Source organism: Balaenoptera ricei, chromosome 19 (genome assembly GCF_028023285.1).
Source record: "Balaenoptera ricei isolate mBalRic1 chromosome 19, mBalRic1.hap2, whole genome shotgun sequence".
Classification (NCBI taxonomy): Eukaryota; Metazoa; Chordata; class Mammalia; order Artiodactyla; family Balaenopteridae; genus Balaenoptera; species Balaenoptera ricei.
In genome coordinates this window covers 63,284,358-63,304,126 of record NC_082657.1, presented here as the reverse complement: position 1 = coordinate 63,304,126, position 19,769 = coordinate 63,284,358, and the positions used below count along the sequence as shown (strand labels likewise).

General features: G+C 64.3%; 1 protein-coding gene across 5 annotated transcripts in view; it reads left to right on the top strand.

Moving 5' to 3' along the window:
* Window positions 1-18,827, top strand: part of CBFA2T3 (CBFA2/RUNX1 partner transcriptional co-repressor 3) — a 52,730-nt gene extending 33,903 nt beyond the window's left edge. The window contains exons 3-12 of one of the 5 annotated variants that reach the window (XM_059903801.1): window positions 2,420-2,497; window positions 6,734-6,975; window positions 7,083-7,172; window positions 11,393-11,574; window positions 12,250-12,473; window positions 15,084-15,169; window positions 15,759-15,957; window positions 16,402-16,470; window positions 16,749-16,939; window positions 18,184-18,827. In XM_059903801.1, the coding sequence (XP_059759784.1) occupies window positions 2,420-2,497; window positions 6,734-6,975; window positions 7,083-7,172; window positions 11,393-11,574; window positions 12,250-12,473; window positions 15,084-15,169; window positions 15,759-15,957; window positions 16,402-16,470; window positions 16,749-16,939; window positions 18,184-18,483 (1,661 nt within the window). In that variant the 3' untranslated portion in view covers window positions 18,484-18,827. The other 4 variants (XM_059903797.1, XM_059903799.1, XM_059903800.1 and 1 more) reach the window with 4 other exon arrangements.
* Window positions 18,828-19,769: the final 942 nt, after the last annotated feature.

Sequence of the window (19,769 nt, the reverse complement as noted above, 5' to 3'; positions counted from 1 at the left end):
CTCGGCACACACAGAGGGTCTGGGTGGGCTTCGGAATTCACAGCCACCACCTGAGCCCCAGTCCTTTGAGTCAGAGCAGTTGGGAAGGAGACCCCCGGCTTGGGCTGGTGTGGGGGACAGTGTTCCCTGTTCCCTCGACCAGGGGCTCAGCCGTGTGTCCTAGGTGTTTCTGGCGGGCAATCCACGTGCCTCCCCCACCCACATGTTCAGAAGCCAGAAAGCCCCACACCAGGGGACCCTTCCCCAGGCTTTGAAACCCAAATGAAGCCCGTTTCTGGGGCAGGAGCCTCAAATGCCTTGGCCTGGTGGCCCCTGGTTCCCAGCGGGTTCATCGGGCTCCACTCCGCCCACCCAGGGTCCTTGGCTCTGCCCAGAGCCCAGGGTGGGCCACAGGGCCTGGCCTGCTCCTTTTATTCCTGGGTGTGAAGGGTACTGGTTCTGCCCTCCGAGGCCAGGCAGCGGCCCCCACCTGGAGAAGGAGGTCGGGCTGGGCCCCTTGTTGTAGGATGTTGGCTGTGAGCTGGTCTCTGTTGGTAGGTAGGGCAACACCACCTGCTCCCGGGCGCAGCCACTGGAAAGCAGGGCGACCCCTGCACAGCAGGAGCTTAATACTCAAGTACCCCTCCCCACACATCGCTTGGCACAGAATGTTCCAGCTTCTGTCCCCCCGGGGTCGGCCTGAGTGAGGGTCCCCACGTGTGACGGAGACTGGGGTGGGCCCGGCCCTGCCTCCTGCCCCGGGATGGGACCCAGAGCAGCGGGGCCCTGCCCTCCGCCATCCTGGGCGCGCAGCCTGCGCTGGCCGCACGGGAGTGGCCAGAGGTGGCCGCGCTTTGTCTCATTCACTCTTCTCGCCCGGGGACTGTGGCCGGCCAGTCACCCCTCCCTCTTTTCCAGAAGAGTCAGTCCTCACCTCGGGCTGAGCCGCAGGCCGGTCTGTCTCTGTCCACCGACCGTTGCCGCCCCGTGCGGCCTCGTGGGTGGGGAGGGGAGGCTCCAGCCGCGTACGCTCAGCCCAGGCGGGAAAGGGAATTCTTCCTGACGGGGCGACAGCAGCTCCCCCTGGGAAGAGGACCCGCCCCGCAACTGTTGTCCGGTTCCAAGCAGGAGAGACCAGCCGACCATCTGAGGGTCTGGTCGAGGGCTCTGACCCGGGGACCCCGACCCTCGTGGGCGCGACTCCCTGGCCTGCTTTTCTTCCCGGTCCAGGAGCCCGTGTTCCAGAAAGTGCTGGTCTGGGAACCAGATGTTCCAGGCTGCGGACTGGGCCGGGGTCAGCTGACACCACCAGCTCGCCTTCACGAGGCCTGCGAACAGACGTGCGGGTGGCAGCCTGCGTGTGGCTCAGGGTCCGTCCCCTCTCGTTGGGGTCCCGGCTCCGTTTAGAGCATGGAGGTTATGAGAGACAAGAGGGTCTTTCTTTGCTAAGCTGACGCCTAGTGCTATCTGGCTGCTGGGGGCTTTTGTCTTAAGTGTCAGGCTGCCTCCAAGGTGGCCTCAGATTTGCTCCCTAACCCACGAATTCCCTGAAAGCAGGGTGCTTAACTGCATCTGTGCACCTGGCTGATAACAGCCAGAGTAGACGGAGCCTCTGTGTTCCCTGTGGATTCCTGCCAAGAACCTCCCCAGATTCCCCAGGACTGGCCTGCGAGCCAAGCTGACCAGAGACTGACCTTGAGCCATGGCTTGAGGGCTGTGGTTCTTCTTGCCTGGTGACTGCCCTGGGCACGAATTCATTTTAGAGTTGGAGCTGTGGTGTGGCTCGGGAGGGGGGCAGAGGGCTGAGAGAACTCTGGGGAGGGATGTAAGGAGCTACTCGGCATCTGGGAGGACCCTTAAGGGGCTAAGCACTCCATCCTGCCCTTGATTACCCCCTGTGACGGGGGCTCAGTCTCTGTTTACAGTGGTACAGCTTGTCTCCTTGTGGCTTTTGCCCACTAACTCCAGCTCAGACGAATCAAATCTCTCTTCCTCTTTGGTGCTTCTGCCCTTCACGGCAGCTCAGACCTGGGCTTCGTTTCGGAACCACCATTGGTTTGTCTGTCAACCTCAAGCCCATCACCTGGGCTCCGGGTCCCTGAGGATGGTGCCGAGTGGGGTCACCAGGCGCCTTCCAGAAACACAGCTGTTTAAGAGCCAGGGTGTCCCACCCATATCCAGGGAAGTGCCAAAATTCTTGTGGAGCCCCAGAAGTTCCCACCAGAAATGGCCCTAAGAGATCCCCTGATCCAGCCCATTTTACAGAGAAGGAAGCCGAGGCCCAGAGAAGGTTGTGGACTGGCCCAAGGTGGTGACAGAGTCCCAATCCCCAAAACGCTGTCGAGAGGCAGGGGAGGGGCCGACTGTAGACACCCCCCCAGGGCAGAGTCCGGTGCCCGGCCTCCTTCCTCACAGCGTGTTTTTCTTATTTTGCTTACAGATCGAGAGGACGGGCCTGCGATGTCTCTGCCCCACGGCCGTTTTCATGGCTGCTTAAAATGGTCTATGGTCTGTCTTTGTAAGTAAAATAACAAAAACCACGGCCTCCGGGGGGTCCTCACCCGGTGCCCACTGCTCTGCCTGCACCTCTGCATCTGCCGGGCTAAGCCTCTCTTAGGGGACGGGGCCCAGGGGACAGACCCAGGAGAGCAGAGCAGCCGGGATCCCCAAGTCACAGACTGAGTTCACACCCAGCCCTGCCGCTCACACGCTCTGTGACCTCGGGCAGGAGGATGGCCTCGCTCAGCTTCCTTTTCCTCAACGCAAAACTGGGCGAATCGGGCAGGTCCCAGAGTTGCAAGAAGGTCAAGTGTCAGTGGCCAGTCCGCAGCCCTTCTCAAGGGCGGACCCCAGCCCGGGGCAGACCCCATTCTTACCCTTCCAGGCACAATGTCCAACAGGCAGGGACCACCACCTGTAGAAAGAAAGTTATGGAGCCAGTGCCAAGGGTGATCACACGGAGCCCTGGGTCACGTCAGCGTGAAGTCTGGCCCACGCGGGGTGCTCAGCGGATGTTGGTCACTAGTGGTCATTCCCGTCCAAGTGCCCAAGCCGCAGCTGATGCCCTCAGGCGAGGCTCTCATCGGGCGATGCTGGCAGTGTGTGTCAGCCAGCAAGTGCAGCGGGCTTGCCCATCTGGACTGGCCCGATGTAAGCCCAGGTGTGGCATCATCTAGGGCCTGGCGTGTCCACGGAGCTGCGGTGCTGTGAGGCCTGTGAGCTTTGTGTGGACAGGAGGATGGTGATTCCCGGCACCAAGGCCGGGAGGGGGGCTGGCGGGAGGGGCTGTTTTCGGTGCCTCGTCCTAGCCCCCCCGGCCCAGGCCCCGGGACTGGGGGAGCCGTGGGGTGCTGCGCTGTGCCCCCAAACCTCGGCCGGGACACGTGTGGTCTATCTTAGTAACACACCTGTTGTGGGAACGAAAGCACTTGTGGCCGAGGGTTATTTTCGGCGTCTCTTTAGCAAGCTGCTGAGACCGCCCGGGAGGGAGTGCAGCGAGCGAGGGCAGGCCGGCCGCCGGGAGGACCGGGCGCCGAGGGCAAGCGGGTAAGGGCGCCACAGGGAGGCCAGGCCAGGGGCTGGCGGGCGGGGTCCCAGGAGGCATGGATAGCCGCCCGTCTTCGAAGCCCCTGAAGATCCAGACCCCGAGCGACGGCCCAGCTCTGCCGTGAGTGACCAGAAGCCCCCGCTGCGGTGAGGTCCCCATGCAGCAGGCCACCTCCCGGCCTGGCTGGGGTGACCGCCAGCGGCTGTCATCAGTCTCGACCAGGGTGTGTGTGTGTGTGTGTGTGTGTGTGTGTGTGTGTGTGTGTGTGTGTGTGTGTGTGTCGGCATCCACCGAGGGGTCAGCTGGAGCTCCACAATGACAGAGAAAATTAGCACAACAGCAGGGTCTTCTGGTCCAAGGGTCCCCTGAACACACCTCGGAGAGGGTGAGGGACAGGGCCCTTCGTGTTCTGTGTCTGGAGCTCCTTCCATCCCAGAGCGAGAGGAAGTCCCCGGAGCGACTGTCCTGCAGGATTACCCCCGAGCCGGAGTGTCACCTATGGGTCCTGGAAGGAGCTCCTAAGGTCGCCCAGACCAGGGGGGCAAACAGGTTTCAACCTGCACTGTGTCTCCAGGGAGGGAGAAGCGGCACCAAGGGCCGAGTGAAGGGCACGGGCCCCGGGAGCGGAGCAGGGCGCCACGCCTGCAGCCCGCCCCCTCTCGGGACACAGAGGCAGCACGTCTGTTTTGGCGCCAACGCTGGCTTTCAACCAGTGCTTTCCAAACTTCTGTTACGTGGGGCCGGTTATTGATGAGCCATCACCCAACACGTAAAAGCAATCAGGTCAGGCGTTTCCGGCGCCTTCCGGTGGGAGAAGGATGCGCTGGGTCCTGCAAGGGGAGCAGCCGGCCCTCCGGGCCCAGAAGCCCCGCCTCTGGTCTGGCCCGAGGGCGGCTTGCTGATGAGGAAGCGGAGGCCAGGCCCGTGTCTCACCTGCACGGCACGTGTGAGCTGGTCCAGGACGTCCACTCCCAACCAGGGTGCTTGTCTTGCGCCCGCAAGGCCTGGGCCACGTTAGTCTGCCTCTGAGGGTCTGCGGAGTGCCGGGGCAACGGGGGACAGGAGGCGACCTTGAGCACCGTGTGCGCTGTTCGGGGGCTGCGAGGCCCGTCGCCTGCGGCTTAGGTGGCCGGTCCCTGGCCCACAGCTCGGGGCGGGGGGGGGAGCGTTCGCAGGTGTCGCCGGCAGGCGGGTCATGGAAGCTGAAGGTGCAAGCAGAGCCGACCAGATAGCAGGCTCGGGGTTAACGGGGGTGGGCCAGTTCCAGCTCCCAGGGTTATGGCGCAGGCCTAGGGCTGGAGCAGGAGCTGCATCCCCCAGGCCTGCAGGGGCGGGTGGAGCCGGCAGCCGGGACCTGGAGAACCAAGCCCTGGGAGAGCCGAGGCCCAGGGAGGAGGGACGGGCATGCGGCCACCTCACGTGCTCCCGCCCTTGCAGGCTGGGCGAGGCCAAGGCGGCAGAGGTCACCCCCCAGAGCCAGGTCAGGATAGCCGGGCTGGCGTGGTCTGGAGGGGCAGAGCGACACGCCTGCCGTCCGTGCTGTGGCTGTTCAGAAGGGGCTGCTTCCCAGAGCCGAGCCCAGCAGCATCCCCACCCCAGAGAAAGGGGCTCCTGCTCCCCCGTCTCCACACACGCGGGCCCCGGCAGATGCTGGAGCCCTGGAGAAACCCGGCCCTGAGGAAGCAGCAGCTCTGAGCTGTCCTACATCCCCAGATCCCTAGCCCGGCGAGGCGTGAGCGCACAGCCTCTGCACAGACCCAGCCAGACAAGGCGGGAGGGCCAGGGCACGGGCCTCGGGGACCACAGTTGAGTGAGTGAGAAGTGTGCCTGCACGTGTGTGTGTGCTAGTGTGCACGTCTATGTGTGCTGTGTGGGTGTGCACATGGGTGCGCAGTGGGGCTACACTGCATCGTGCCCGTGTGTGCATGTGGGGTGTGCTTGTGGGCGTGTGTGTGCACGTGTGAGTGTGTACATAGGTCTTTGTGCGCGTAGGGTGTGCACTGGGTCCGTGTGCACATACGTGTGTGCATGCATGCAGTGCATATAGGCCTGTGTGCAAGCACGCGTGTGAGGTGCGTGCACGTGTGTGCACATTTATGTATCTGCATGCACGTATACACGTGTATGCAAGCATGAGTGCACGTGTGTTTGGCATGTTGCGTGAGGTGCGTGCAAGGCTGCTGAGGGAGGGAAGGCGCGGGGAGTGAAGGGCGTGGGCGAGGGGCTGGGCTCTGGGACGGTCGTGTAGGGAGCACACACATGTGCAGGAGCCGGAGTCGGGTGTGCAAACAGGAGTGTGAAGGAGCAGGTCCCGTGCAGCCTGCGGAGGCGTGAGCGGCCGCAGGTCGGCCGCGGAGTCTGTGGGCTGCGCCTTGGGACCCCCAGAGGCGTCCAGTTCACCGTCCCGTGTCCAGACCCCCTCCACCATCACCAGGGGCCCTGGGAGCCCACGACCTCTGACCTCTGTGCAGGCCCTGGTGCCGGGCAGTGTGGTGCAGGTGGTCGGGCTCTGGAGGGCTCCCCGGCCCTGGGGGCAGACTCAGCTGATTACGGTCCTGCCCCTGGACCACTTCACAGCAGTTCCAGTGTCTGTCACCACAGGGACCCACACTGCTGCTCCCGGGGCCCCTGCATGAGCTCATCGCAGGCCCCTCAGGTCACCTACCTGTCCTCCGCACGCAGCTGGGGCCCGTGTGCGCACACGTCCACCCGTGCAGCAGCCCCAGTGTCCCCGCTGCCAGCATCCAACCCCGCTTGTCCCGGGGGTCCAGGCTCCCCTGCCCCACCTTGAGCCCCGTCAGCCTGGCACGGGGGCCCTCAGGCGGGCGATGGCACCTGCGTAGGCACTGGGGCGTGGCTTGGGGCCGTGGTGGGGGGTGGGTGGCCACTGCCCTTTTGGGGGGATGAGAGACCTCTCCCTGGAAGAGGAGGGTGGGCCCGCAGATCCCGGTTGTGGGGAAGCCCCTCTACCTGCTCACAGGAGATGCGCGTCTGCCAGGCAGTGTGGGGCCGTGGCGTCCCCCGGGTGTGGAGGGCCCGACTGCGTGGCCCAGAGCAAAGCCGCAGGGCCGCTGAGCCCGGGCCACACCTGGATCCCATCCGTACTCGCTGCCCCACCCTGCCGGGGCCCCGGTTTGTGCGTCTGTAAAGGGTGTCCGTGGGGCCCGGCTGCCCTGCCGCGTCCTCACCCCGCCTCTCCCCGCGCAGTGATGAACGGCAGCAGCCCCTCGCCCACGGCCGTCAGCGGCACCCCGTCCACGCCCAGCGGCTTCAGCAATGGCCCAGCCACCTCGTGCACCGCCTCTCTGGCCACACAGCAGCTGCCCCCGGCCTGCGGGGCGCGGCAGCTCAGCAAGCTCAAGCGCTTCCTGGCCACCCTGCAGCAGTTCGGCAGCGACATCTCCCCGGAGATCGGGGAGCGCGTGCGCACGCTGGTGCTGGGGCTCGTGGTGAGTCGGGTGGGGGCGCGGTGACCCCGGGCCGGGCCAGCCCTCGGTCTCTGCCCTCCTCTCCCCGGGCTGAAGCGAGGTGTTTTCTCCCCCCCTCCCCACCGCAGAACTCCACCCTGACCATCGAGGAGTTCCATTCCAAGCTCCAGGAGGCCACCAACTTCCCGCTGCGGCCGTTCGTCATCCCCTTCCTGAAGGTAGGGACAAACCCACTTCCCCTGTGCTGGGGTCCCAGGAGCCCCGAGTCTTTTCTCTACCAGCTCAGATCAGCCACTGTTCTCGAGACTCTGACACCCCTGTCCCCCGGGGGGAACAGGGCTGACCCGTCGCGGCCGACTCCTGCAAGCTCGCTGCCAGGCCGGACTAGTCAGCCACCCAACCCTGTGCTCTGAGACCGAGCTCCCAGGCTCAACCCTGTTATTAGTGGCCAATACACTCAGCCGCTCGACAGCTGTTTTTTGAGCACCTGCTATGTGCCAGTAGACTCTGGAGCTGCAGAGCGGGTGCATTCTGATGAGGGGGGAGGAGGGCGAGGGAGGAGAGCGGGGAACAGAGCCAGGCAGCGGGGACGGCACATGCAAAGGCCCTGAGGCAGGGGTGTGCCTGCTGTGTTTGAGGAACAGCGAGGTGGCCGTGTACCTGGAACGGAGTGAGGGGAGAGGGACAGTGGACAGACGGTGGTCATGTGGGTGAGCAGACAGATGGGTGAGTGGGTGTCAGTTGGAAGGCGGCCGTGTGGTCATCACGGAAGATCAACAGTGGACAAGGGCCTCTCGGTAGTTGGTGTTGGATGGGCGGCAGCAACACCAGGGTGTGTGAGCAATGCAGGTTCCCGGGCCCCAGCCCAGACCCACTGAGTCAGAATCTGCATCTTAACAAGGTGCTGGGCAACGTGTGTGCACAAAACCGGGACAAGCGTTAGACCCATGTCTCCCCTGCAGTACTTCCCAGGGCCTTCACTCCCCTATGAGGGTCGCACATCTCCCAGAGGGGGTGGAGATGAAACGCTTCCCGAATGTATTTGACCCCGGGTGCCCCCGCTGGCGCGCATCTCCTCAGGTCAGGTTCCACAGAGCTCGCTTGGGAGATGCCCGCCCTGCAGCGCCTGGCGGGCTCTCGTTTCCCAGGCCCAGGTGGTGCTCCCAGCCGTGGGCCATGCTCGCCTGCACAGCTGCACCCTGGTGGGGCCTGCCTTTCAGAGGGTCTTGAAGACAGGCCAGACCAGACGTGCCCCGATGCGAGCCCTGACCCTGCCGCTTAGCCCCCGCTGTCCTGGGCCAAGCTAGTTCGCCCCTCTGTGCCTCGGTTTCTGCAGCTGTGAAGTGGGAGCCATTCTCAGGCTATTGGGAAGGTTGTGGGGAGAGACGCAGGTAAAGACTTTGGGACGTGCTCGACGGACACTGCACGTCGTCATCTGGGGATTTCAAGTGTTCTGCAGACGACGTGTCCTTTGCAGCTGCCCCTGCTGAGCCCCCAGCAGCCCTCGGGGCGGGAGGGGGCGTGGCACAGACACTGCCACTGTTCCCGGTTAACAGGCGGGGAAACTGAGGCCCCGAGGTCCCCTCTGGTGGAGGGGTGGAGCAAGGCTGGAACCCGGATCCCTCCAGCTCCAAGCCTCCCAGCCTGCCCGGGGTGTGCCCCAGGCCCGCACCTCGTTCCAAGGGGACCCCACATCCGCTCCCTCCTCCCGCCTTCCCGCCCACACCCCGCTGAGCTCACTCTGAGCTGGGCTGAGGGTTCGCCCATCTGGCAGTCATTTGCAATTCATCAGGAGCCCTTCCCGCTCCTCCCTGCTTTCAACTTACTGCTGACTCCACGCTCCCCATCGTGGGGGACGCAGTGCCTGCTATTCTGTCAGATTAGATATTTACAGCAGATGTCCCACCCGCCCGTGTCAGCTGCCCTTGTTTATCAGAGGGGCAGGAGCAGGGAAAACACTCCGCATCCCCGCGCCCGCCCCGGCCAGGCCCACTCGCCCTGGCATCCCAGCACCCTCCCAGGCACACCCCAGTGAGGCGCCAGACAGGACGCGCCGGCCTGGCAGTGCCTGCCTCGGTGTGCCCCCTGCCCACAGCGCTGTCACGGGGCTCTCAGAGCTGTGGCGCCCCGATTGCTCTCCTGGTGATGGGGCAGCTGGGTGAGGGCCCTGGGCCGGCGGGCTGTCGGGGACAGAGTCCATTCGTCTGCCTGACGGTGGGGCTCCTGGGCGTGGCCAGTCCTGTCGCCGCGGCCCTGCCTGGGGAGTGCCCCGCCCCTGCCCCCCCACTCACTGTGGGACCCTGGCCTCTTGAGCACGCAGAGTGCCGCAGGGAGCCTGGGGGGGCGTGCCGGCCTGCTGGGCGGCCTCGGTTTCCCCACCTGTGACCTGGGAGCGGCGGGGGCAGCGCCTTCCTGGGGATTGACGGCCTCCCAGGCCCAACCGCGGTGCACCCACGTGGTGGCCCTTGGCGCCATCTCCTATAGCAGAGGCGGGAGCAGCGGCCAGCCCAGCCGGCTCAAACCCAGCTCTGCCCTTGGGCAACTGAAACTCCCACTTCCCAGTCCCCTCCCGGGTCCCTGGGGTGTGACAGCCCACCACCTCAGGTGGGACTGGGAGAGTTAACTCATGAGAAGCTCGTGGGAGCCTCACACCCAGGATGGGAGGAGCCAGAGCTTCTTGCAGCTCCAGCTGCAGGTGAGGCAGAAGTCAGAGAAGTTAAGTGACTTGCCCACGGTCACACAGCACAGCCACGGTGGGCAGACACAGGGCCTGCAGTGGAGTGTGGGGCAGTGGAGGAGGTCCTTGGGAAAGCAGTGGAAATGTCATAAACCCTCACCGAATGGGAGACACCTGCTCCAGTAACACCGTGACTGCGGGTGTTTTTGGAAACACTGATTTCCCTCTGGCCGGAGTTCCCGTCTGTGGAGAGGACAGCATGGAACCTTCTTTCAGGTGGCAGAGCTGGGATTCACCAGCTCGGTCCGTCCAGCATCTCAGCGGCAAGGCCTCCCAGGCCCTGGAGACAGAACTGGGACTGCTGCCCAGGAAGGAGAGGACCACTGCTCCCCATAGTCTCTATGCATTTCTTCTGGGCCCTGGTCCCCATTCCCCCGGCCAAAGGCCCCAGGTCCCCTGCACCCTCTCCTGAGCCTGACGCTGTGCGTGGCTGAGTGGTGGGGCTTTCCGGAAGCTGGGAGATGCCGCCCCGCCCAGCCAGCCCTCCACCCGTGGCCCCGGCTCCCAGCTGGGCCCAGCCGGCCAGGAATCCAGATGTTTCCATGGCCCTAACAGCAACCAGCCAGTGCCCGTGCTGTCCCCCGCCCTGCTGCACCGGGAGAGGAGGGGCTGGCGAGGGGGAGGGAGGATGTTTGGCGTCCTCGGACCTCCCGGGACCTCCTTTCCCAGCTCATGCTCCTAACGTGTTCGACAGATGGCGGGCTGGCCCCTGTTCAGCTATCCAAGTAGAAAAAAAACAGGCCTGGCAGCCGGCACTGCTTGACAAAAACGCATTGGCTGCTTGATCGGGTCCGGGTGGATGCGCTAGTGGGGGCTGGTGGTGCAGAGGCGGGAGAGGCTGCTGAGGTGGCTTGGAAACACCATGAGAAAGTTGGGGAATTGCATTTATTTACAAATACTTAGAACTCTGGCCCTCCCAAGCGGCCTGCTGCCGGGCCCCCATCCAGCCGGCATCCCCCCACGGTGGCTCTGGGGAGACTGCCGAGCCCCCGGGGCCCTGCCGTGTTCGCTGGGAGGCCTAGAGCAGGGCGGAGGCAGGAGGGCACAGCAGTTACGCACGGTGGTCACAGGCAGGATCTGCGTTCGAATCCTGTGCCCACCCCCACGTGCCATTCTGCTCCCTGTGCTGTGGTATCCTTACCCACAAACGTGGAACCCAGTGGTCGTGTCCGACCCCGGGAGGTGGCACGCGTGACAGCCCAGAGTGGTGTGGGTACACTGATGCCTTTATTCAAGGCTGGGCTGGGAACCCGCAGAAAGTGGGCAGGCAGGACCAGCCGGCACACGTTGGGGTCTGTGGCAGGTGTGCTGGGGTCCTGCTCGTCCCCTGCGGTGAGCTGTGTGCAGGGCTGCCCCGCCCCCCTGAGCCTCAGTCTCCTCCGTGCGGGCGGTCGTCTGGGGCCTGTTTCCTCAGGCGCAGGCAGCGGGTCCTGGTGAGGACCCCTCCTCGGTTTCTCCAGATGCCAACGCAGGAGGGAGCTTGGTGAAGGGGAAAAACCCCAAACCACTGGGTCTTCTGAGGGGCATGGTCCCGCCCTCATCCCCAGGCTGTAGCAGAGGAACTCGAGGCCCAGAGCGGTCGTGCAGCTTGCCCAAAGTCACACAGCAAGGCTGGCCGTTGGCATCCCTGCCTCACCTCCAAGCACCTGGCGCCCTGACCTCAGTCGGCAGCCAGTCCAAGCCCCTCCCCGTCCCCCGCAGGCTAACCTGCCCCTGCTGCAGCGGGAGCTCCTGCACTGCGCCCGCCTGGCCAAGCAGACCCCCGCCCAGTACCTGGCCCAGCACGAGCAGCTCCTGCTGGATGCCAACGCCTCTTCCCCCACCGACCCCTCGGAGCTCCTCCCGGAGGTCAACGAGAACGGCAAGAGGAGAACACCTGACAGGTACCTGGGGGGACAGTGGAGGCCCGGCTCTCTCCCTACCTGACTCCTGAGAGCTGCGCTGGCGCCGAGGCTTAGCGGGCGCCCCAGTGCCGGGGCTGAGAGAACGCAGGCCGACACCACGTCGCGTTCTGTGGCAGCCGCTGCTGGGTTGGTCACGTTCAGCCTGAAGTGCAAGGCCACTGAACAGGCTGAAGCACCGGGAGGCCGCCCTGTCTGGCTGTGGCGGGTTCTCCTGAGGACTCGGATGCCCCGGGAGGACAGGGGCGGAGGCAGGACAGACACTGCCTGGCCGGCATGCCCTGGCTATTCCCTTCGTGCTGGACGTGCACCCTGAGTGTCCAGCAGCCCGAGGTGCCCAGGTGCCTGGGCTGGCCCTCACTGCTGGGTCATGTGTGGGTACCTGTCCTGCTGATGGGGGAGGGTGCCTCCCCCACTCTCTCCAAGGAGGCCCAGGCTTCCTGACCACCTCACCCCAGGAGCCCCAGAGGAGGAGGAAGAGGGGAGCACGGGGCCGGGCCCCTAGCGGCCGGGTCTGATCTCTCCCGTTGCTCACCTCGGTCTGTCTCCTCCTCGCTCGCTCGCTCGCTCTCTGCCCGCGCCCCGACCTTCCCCTCACCCCTCTGTCCACGGATCTTGGCCCCGTGACCACTGTCCCCTGCCTGCTCTTGGGACCAGGACCAAAGAGAACGGGTCAGACCGTGACCCTCTGCACCCGGACCACCTCAGCAAACGGCCGTGCACCCTGAGCCCCGCCCAGCGCTGCAGCCCCAGCAACGGGCTGCCCCAGCCCACGCCGCCTCCTCACTACCGCCTGGAGGACATGGCCGTGGCCCACCACTTCCGGGACTCCTACCGCCACCTTGACCCCCGGGAGCTGCGAGAGCGCCATCGGCAGCTGGGTGAGCGGCGCGCTGCGGGGGTGCACGCGTGCGCCGAGTGGAGGTGGGGGGCGGGTGGAGCATCCGGGGCTGCCGTGTGCACGTGAACGCTGGCGCTGCCCGGCCACGTCTGTCTGGGGAGGATGGACACTGAGGACGTGGGTGCAGAGGAGGGATTTGCGCCCAGAAGCCTGAGGGCAGGCTTTCCCGGGGGGGGCAGCCCGACACCGCCACCCTCAGGACCAGGAGGGCCCCTCCCCATGGCAGGTGGGCGCCGTGGCTGCAGAGGTGCCTGTCCTGGGGGCTCTGCAGGGCCAGGTATGGCATCTAGAGCCGCTCGGGATGCACTGGCAGCCGGGAGAGATCCGGCACGTGGGGGGTCCCCAAGTCGTGGGAGTTGCAGCCCCTGCCTCCAAGGCCCAGGCGCCCCGAGGGAAAGCAGAGGCACCACTGAGCACACACGGCCGGTCCTGCTACACCAAAACACCAAATCCGTAGAGGGTGGTCCGTGCAAGAACGAAGGAGATGAGGGGGGCTGGGCGCTGGGGCGACACCCCCGGGGGCAGGACTGCCTGGTCCTCCGAGCTCCCCCAGGTGTGCCCTTGGGCAGGTCACGTGCCCTGCATGCCTGCTTCCTCCCTGTTGGCTGGGTCTAAGAGCAGCCCCGCCTTCACGGGGTGAGAGGGGGTTAAGACCCAGCTGTTACTGGTGGCGGTGTGGCAGGTCCCAGTGGTCCTCTTGTTGGCATTGTATGTTTTGCTGGGTCCTAGAAGGCAGCACCCCGATGTGTTCTGACACACCTGTGTGATGTATTAGCATGCCCACATCACAGATGGGGAGACTGAGGCCCAAAGGGGTAACGGACAGGCCCAAAGTCATCTAGCTACCACGACTGACCTTCTGACCTTCCTCTGTGCTGGGTCAAAGGGATGAATAGGATTAGCCTCCACCCCAGGGACCCGCCCCCCCCAGCGTTTTGGTGCAGGAAACCTGGAAACAGCTGCCCCTGAGGCAGAGGCCCAGGGCACCGATGGTGGGCCCAGAGGAAGGGTCAGCAGAGGCCTTGCCCCTGCCTCCTCCCCCCGGAAGCTTCCAGGGCCCGGGCCCAGGCCCGGGCAGCAGGTGACAGCGTCTGGCTCCCTGCAGCCGGGTCAGGCAGGTGCTAATTCCCACCCGCTTCTGCTAACGCAAAAATAAACGCCAGCTGTCAGGCAGATCTCAGCCACTATTTTGGTTGGGGCGTTGGTGCAGGCCCCAGCTCCTTGGGCAGCAGGGCAGGGTGGTGGACGGCGGGCTGTGGCTACTACCTCCCACCTCTGCTGCAGTTTGGGTAGGCATTTCAGGTTTGGGGGCTAAAAAAGGCCTAAGTAGACCCCAGCCCAGGAAGCATGGGCCGTGCTGGGTCACAGTGGGCGTGAGCATATTCGGTATTTCAAAAAGTGTAGGAGGAGCTGCTGTGAGGAAGCCAGACGCTGTCCCGCTGGTGTGAATTTCTCAGCTAGCAGTTGTTTGTTTTGTTTCGGATTACGGGGTGTGGGTACCCCATTGTTTCAGTCTCTGGAGCTATACCAGCCAGCAGCTAAGGGCACAGCCCCAGCTCCAGCTGACCTTTGCTTTACTTTACCTTGCTTTGCTTTGCTTTACTTTAACATGTCCCTGTAACCAGCCTCAGTTTCCTCATCTATAAAATGGAAATAACGGCAGAACCCCTCCCCCCCCACACACAGTTGGAGGTTGAGGCAGGGATGAACCCGTAAAGCCCTTAGCACAGCACCCAGGGCTCTCCCCTCCATCTCGTCTCCCGGGAGTCTTATCACACCTCTGGGAGGCAGGCAGGGTGGGGAAACTGAGGCCACAGGCAAGACAAGGGGCCCAGGTCCCATGGGGAATGAGTGTCAGGGCTCTGGCTTTTCCCGACCCCACTGTTTCCCAGGAGACCACACTTAGACCCGCTCACCTGAGACCCAGCAGATAAGCCGGATCACTCCTCTTACCAGGCTGGAGCTCGGCCCAGGGGATACAGAGGTGAACAGGCCACACTGGCCCTGCCCTGGGGACTGACACAGTCTGTTGGCAGGACTGAGAATAAGCAAAGAAGCACCTATAATTACTACACAACCAGAGATACATGGGGCTTAAGGAAGCCTGAGAGCCCAAGGCTGCTGAGGAGGAAGGAGCCTGTGACCTGTGCTTTGAAGGATGCACAAGAGTCCAGATAGCTCAGGGGAAGCAGTAAAGTATGGGTGAAGCCAGGCAGCCACAAGGAGGCCCTGAGCAGTGGGGAAGTCCCTTGACTGAGGTCTGAGGCCACTATGCCAGCAGCAGGGGGCAGAAAGAGAGTGGCTGGATTTGGAGGTGGGGGAGGGGTGGCCAAAGCGCGGGATGGGGACACGGCTCTCTTCCTCCGAAGCATGAGTAGAGGCCAGGCCCGTTCCTGAGCCCCCAGGGCAGTGGGCAGACGGTCAGTGCCCAGGGTTCTCTTCCTCACCTCTCCACGGGAAGACACAGCCCGTGGGCGGGGCCTGCGGCAGGGGCGTGAGTGGGGGCGGGGCCTGCGGCAGGGGCGGGGCTTGATGAGCGGGGCGGGGCCTGGGAGCGGGGGCGGGGCCTGAGCATCAGCTCCCTCCGCAGCCGTGCACGGGTCCCGGCCTGAGGAAGTGATTGACCACAGGCTCACGGAGCGCGAGTGGTCGGAGGAGTGGAAGCACCTCAACAACGTGAGTGTCCAGGTTCGGGCCACGGGGCGTTGCAGCAACTCCCAGGCGCTCTGCCCAACCTGCGGGCGCTGCGGGGCCAGGGCTCGTGTGCGCCCCCTTGGCCCTGCGCCTGCCTGTCTAGGCTCGCCCGTGCGCTCCTGGTCGGCCCCTCAGCACCTTCCCTTCTAGGGCCCTGCGAACCGTCTCCTGGAGAAAGGTCCCCTGGCCGCGGGGGTGGGACCCCTTTAACACCATTTTCAGGGTCATCCCTGCCCCGCGTCCTTTTGGGGAGGGGACCCCAAGAGAAGGGTGGTCCCCGGAGCGGAGCTAGCCCGTCTACTTCGCGGGGCAGATCGCACCTCGAGGGCTGCAGGGAGAGCCCCAGCCCTGGGTCTGGCCAAGCCTCCCCGCTAGTGTGGTGCCCCGGGCGCCTCCCCAGCCCCGCCCAGCTGCTCAGGTGTTTTTCCGGGCAGTGGAGGTGGGTTTTCAGGCCGCAGCCTTGAGCCCCCTTGGGCAGGCCTGGCGGGCGGGCTGGCCGGGCCCGGAGTGTGGGACAGTGTCCCGGCTGTCCTCGTCATCGAGTGGCTCACCCGGCCCCGCGTGCCCGCAGCTCCTGAACTGCATCATGGACATGGCCGAGAAGACGCGGCGGTCGCTCACCGTGCTGCGCCGCTGCCAGGAGGCCGACCGCGAGGAGCTCAACCACTGGATCCGGCGCTACAGTGACGCCGCCGAGGACAGCAAGAAGGGCCCCGCGCCCGCCGCCCGGCCCCTCGGCAGCTCCGTGGGCGCTGAGGGCTCTCAGCTAGGTGTGCTCTGTGGGCGCGCGCCGGGTACCGGGGCCGAGGCCATCATTCGCCACGGCAGCGCCCTCACACGGCCCTGCAGTGAAATAACACCCAACACCGTGTAACCTGGAAAACAGGGGCCGCCTGCTGCCCAGACACTGCCTGACCCGCTGGGAGGCCCAGCTCTCGGTTCCGATAGGCCAGGGGCCCGGCGCTGGGAGGCTCCTGAATGATGACCGTGGAGACGCAGAGGGGCCAGGCTCGGCCCAGCTCCCCGCCGAATCCAAAGCCCATCGGCTCCCGAGGGTCTCCTTTCCTGACATCACCCTGCTCCCCCCACCAGCAACTGATAACAGGGTTTCCGCCATGGGTACCTTGGGGGCCCCCAAGATCACACACCCTGCCCCCATGGCCCAGTCGGGTGGGCCCTGTCCTGTGTGTGATAATGGCCTTCCTGTGTTTCAGATGTCCACCGGGAGTCCGTGCCTCGGACCCTGTCCAGCTACATGCCCGAGGAGATCTGGAGAAAGGCTGGTGAGTGGGGGTGGCCCGGGGCCCCAGACCCTCTCGCCCTCCCCGTCTGCGTCTGCGTCTGCGTCTGCGTGGGGGTCCCCGCGGGCGCTCCCAGGCCTGCTGACTCAGAATGTGGGCGTGGGCCCAGTCCCCGCCCTCCAGGGGATGGTTCTCTACACTACAGTAGAGGGCGGGCTTTGCAGGTTTCCCGCGCGACCATTCGCGCCCCCGGGGCGGTGGGCAGGGGAGACCCGTCTGGGCCGGTCCAGGTGCCGACCAGCCGGGGGCGTCCTTTGCAGAGGAAGCGGTGAACGAGGTGAAGCGGCAGGCCATGTCAGAGCTGCAGAAAGCCGTGTCTGACGCTGAGCGCAAGGCCCACGAGCTCATCAGCATGGAGCGAGCCAAGATGGAGCGGGCCCTGGCCGAGGCGCGGCGGCAGGCCTCCGAGGACGCCCTCACCGTGGTCAACCAGCAGGAGGACTCCAGCGAGGTAGGGCCGCCCGCCCCCGCCCCCACAGTCCAGGGCCGGAACCCCACTCTACTGCCTCCCGGTCACGTGCTTCCCAGCCACGTGACCTTGGGCAGCCCCGGGGCCCCTTGACCCCGCACGGCCTGGTGAGGCAGGTCCTGTGGGTGTCCCCATTGTACAGGTGTGGAGACTGAGGGCTCCAGAGGGTAGATGGCTCACCCCAGGTCACTCTCTAGGAGGTGGTGGGGCCGTTGTTTGAACGCTGGCAGGCTGGCAGACACCAAGGCCCCCTCTAAGCTGTGAGAGCAGAGGCAAGCAGTGGGGCGTGGCGTGAGAGTCACCGTGCTGGTACCTGCGCGTCCACTGCATCCTCTCCTTGTCTGAGAAGGGCTTGGACGGCAGAGAGGTCAGGAGGAGGGAGAGGCTCTCTCCAGGGATCCTGGGACTGTCCTCGGGGAGGGCACTTCTCCAAACCCCCTGGATTCGTCTGTGCTGAGCTGGCCCCGAGGAGGCAAGGGGAGCAGGGACACAGAAGGACAGCCTGTGGTGCTTCAGGCCGTGGACGTGCGTAGGGAGGACGGTGGGTGTCAGGGAAGCCCGCTAGTGGTACCGTCCGTCCGAGCAGTCCTTGAGGGAGTGAGCCGGCAGGAATCTGGGGAGCAGCAAGGGTGGGGCGGGGGGCCTGCCTGCGGAGCGTGGCCAGCAGGAGGCTGTGGGGGCTAAATGGGCGCTTGGGCCTTTCTCCAGGGCGGTTTGGCTTCCCCACCCCACAGCCTGGGCTGCTGCCTCCGGCCTTTCGCTGGAATCCCCGCCCACCTTCTGCTCATGTGGGCAGCTGGGGTCGTCGCTTGTTACAGAAAAAGGGACCAGAGGCCCAGTGGTAGGGAAGGACGGGACCGCGGCAGCTGTGGCTGAGCAGCCCACCTCTTTACTCCGCCAGGGCTGCCACGTTCTCGTATCGGAGCCCTGGCGAGGCCAGGAGGGCTTCCCGGAAGAGAGGGAAGGGGCTGTGGCCCACCATGCACCTGTCCGGGGTGGGCTGGAGTTGTGGGAGCCCGTCCCCCCAAAATGGCCCAGCTGAGGGGCCGTGTCTGCAGAGGGTCATCGCAAGCTGGGGTTTTTCTCTTCTTGCTCGGTGATGTCGCGGCTGGGTCTGAGCAGGTGTGTTTGGAGTGTGTGCTTCCGTGGTCTGCAGCCAGGATGGGTACTCTGGGGAACTGGGGGGCCAGCCCGGGCCACCTCTGACCATGCCCCCTCACATCCAGAGCTGCTGGAACTGCGGGCGCAAGGCCAGCGAGACGTGCAGCGGCTGCAACGCGGCCCGCTACTGCGGCTCCTTCTGCCAGCACAAGGACTGGGAGAAGCACCACCACGTGTGCGGCCAGAGCCTGCAGGGCCCCTCGGCCGCAGTGGTTGAGCCAGTGCCCGGACAGTCCGATGCCACCCCAGGCCTGGGCCCCTGCCTGCCCCCGGCCGCCGCCAGCCCCAGCGAGGCGGGCTCCACGGGGCCCTCCCGCCCCGGCTCCCCCGGCCCGCCCGGCCCGCTGGATGCTGCGCCCCGCTGACCCGCCCGGACCCGGTGCCCATCCACCCACCCGGCCCCGCCTGGCCCGCTAGACGCGCGCCCAGCCCTGGGAGCCGACCTGGGAGTCACTGCTGCTACTGCTTCTCTCCAAAAGAAAACACAGAACCAACAAGACTGCATCAATGCAACTTCCTCAGCTACCTGACGATCACGCCTCAGCCTCTTCGTGCATCCTCAGAAACCACCCGACGAGCTTTAGGCAGCCGGACGGACGCCGGCCAGAGGTGACCGGCTCGTCCACACCCGCCTCTCCCTCTTTCTCTCTCATTTTTCTCTCTTTATGACTTTCACACACTTTCTCTTCAATGAAAAAATCTAATTGTTTGGTGGCTTATATTTTCATTGAAGAATTTTGGGGGGCTGTTTGGCAAAAGAGCTACTCAGAAATGGACAAAGAAAACTGTGGGGTTTTTTTCCCCTTCCTGATTCAAAAGGGAAAAAGGAAACTGTTCTTTTATAGCCGGAGATCTGAGCCGCTGTGTCACTGAAACCACCCCCGGGGTGTGTGGCCGGTGCAGTGAGGACGGTTAGAAAGATGTCAATTTCAGACTCAAGAAGTAATTTTTGGTTTCAGGATTTTTTTTTTTTCCTTTAATGTCAAACTGTTTGGCTTTGAGTAGAAATCCAAAAAGTTTTTTAAAAAAAGGTAAAGGAAGCATACCTGTAAACTACCTTGCCAGCTAGCCAGCCAAGGACGCCGGACACACCTCTGCTCCAAAGGAAATCCAAAAAGCAAACACAAGAAGTCAAAATCCAAAATTTTTTTGTCACTGCCAAAGTATTTATTTCACTGTTTTACTCTACGCCTGGGCTTGTTCAGATGTCGGTCTTTTGCTTTGATTCTGTTCGGGGGGTTGGGATATTGGGGTTTGAAGTGTTTTGTCCAACAAGAATCGACTTCTTTCTCTTCAACTCGACAGCAGCACCTCCGCCGGGGCCGGGTGGGGTGGGCAGCTCGGCCCTCGGCACCCACGCGTGCGTGCCCGTGTGCGTGTGCACCCGGGGCACGCCCAGCGTGCGTCTGCACACGTGCAGGGAGGGTACCTCGTCTGTCCTCACTCCGTCTGTGAATTCCCATCACATTTCATTCTTTCCATTTGTGAAAAAGAAATGCTCACATGTCCTTCCCAGAGGGAACATAATTCTGAGACAAAACTGTGACAATCTTTTGGGTTGATTCTTGACTGCTTTTCAAAGCACGAGGAGACAGCAACTGCGCCTTCATCTGCTGCTTCTCGTCGTCCGCCTCTACCTCTGCTGCCCACT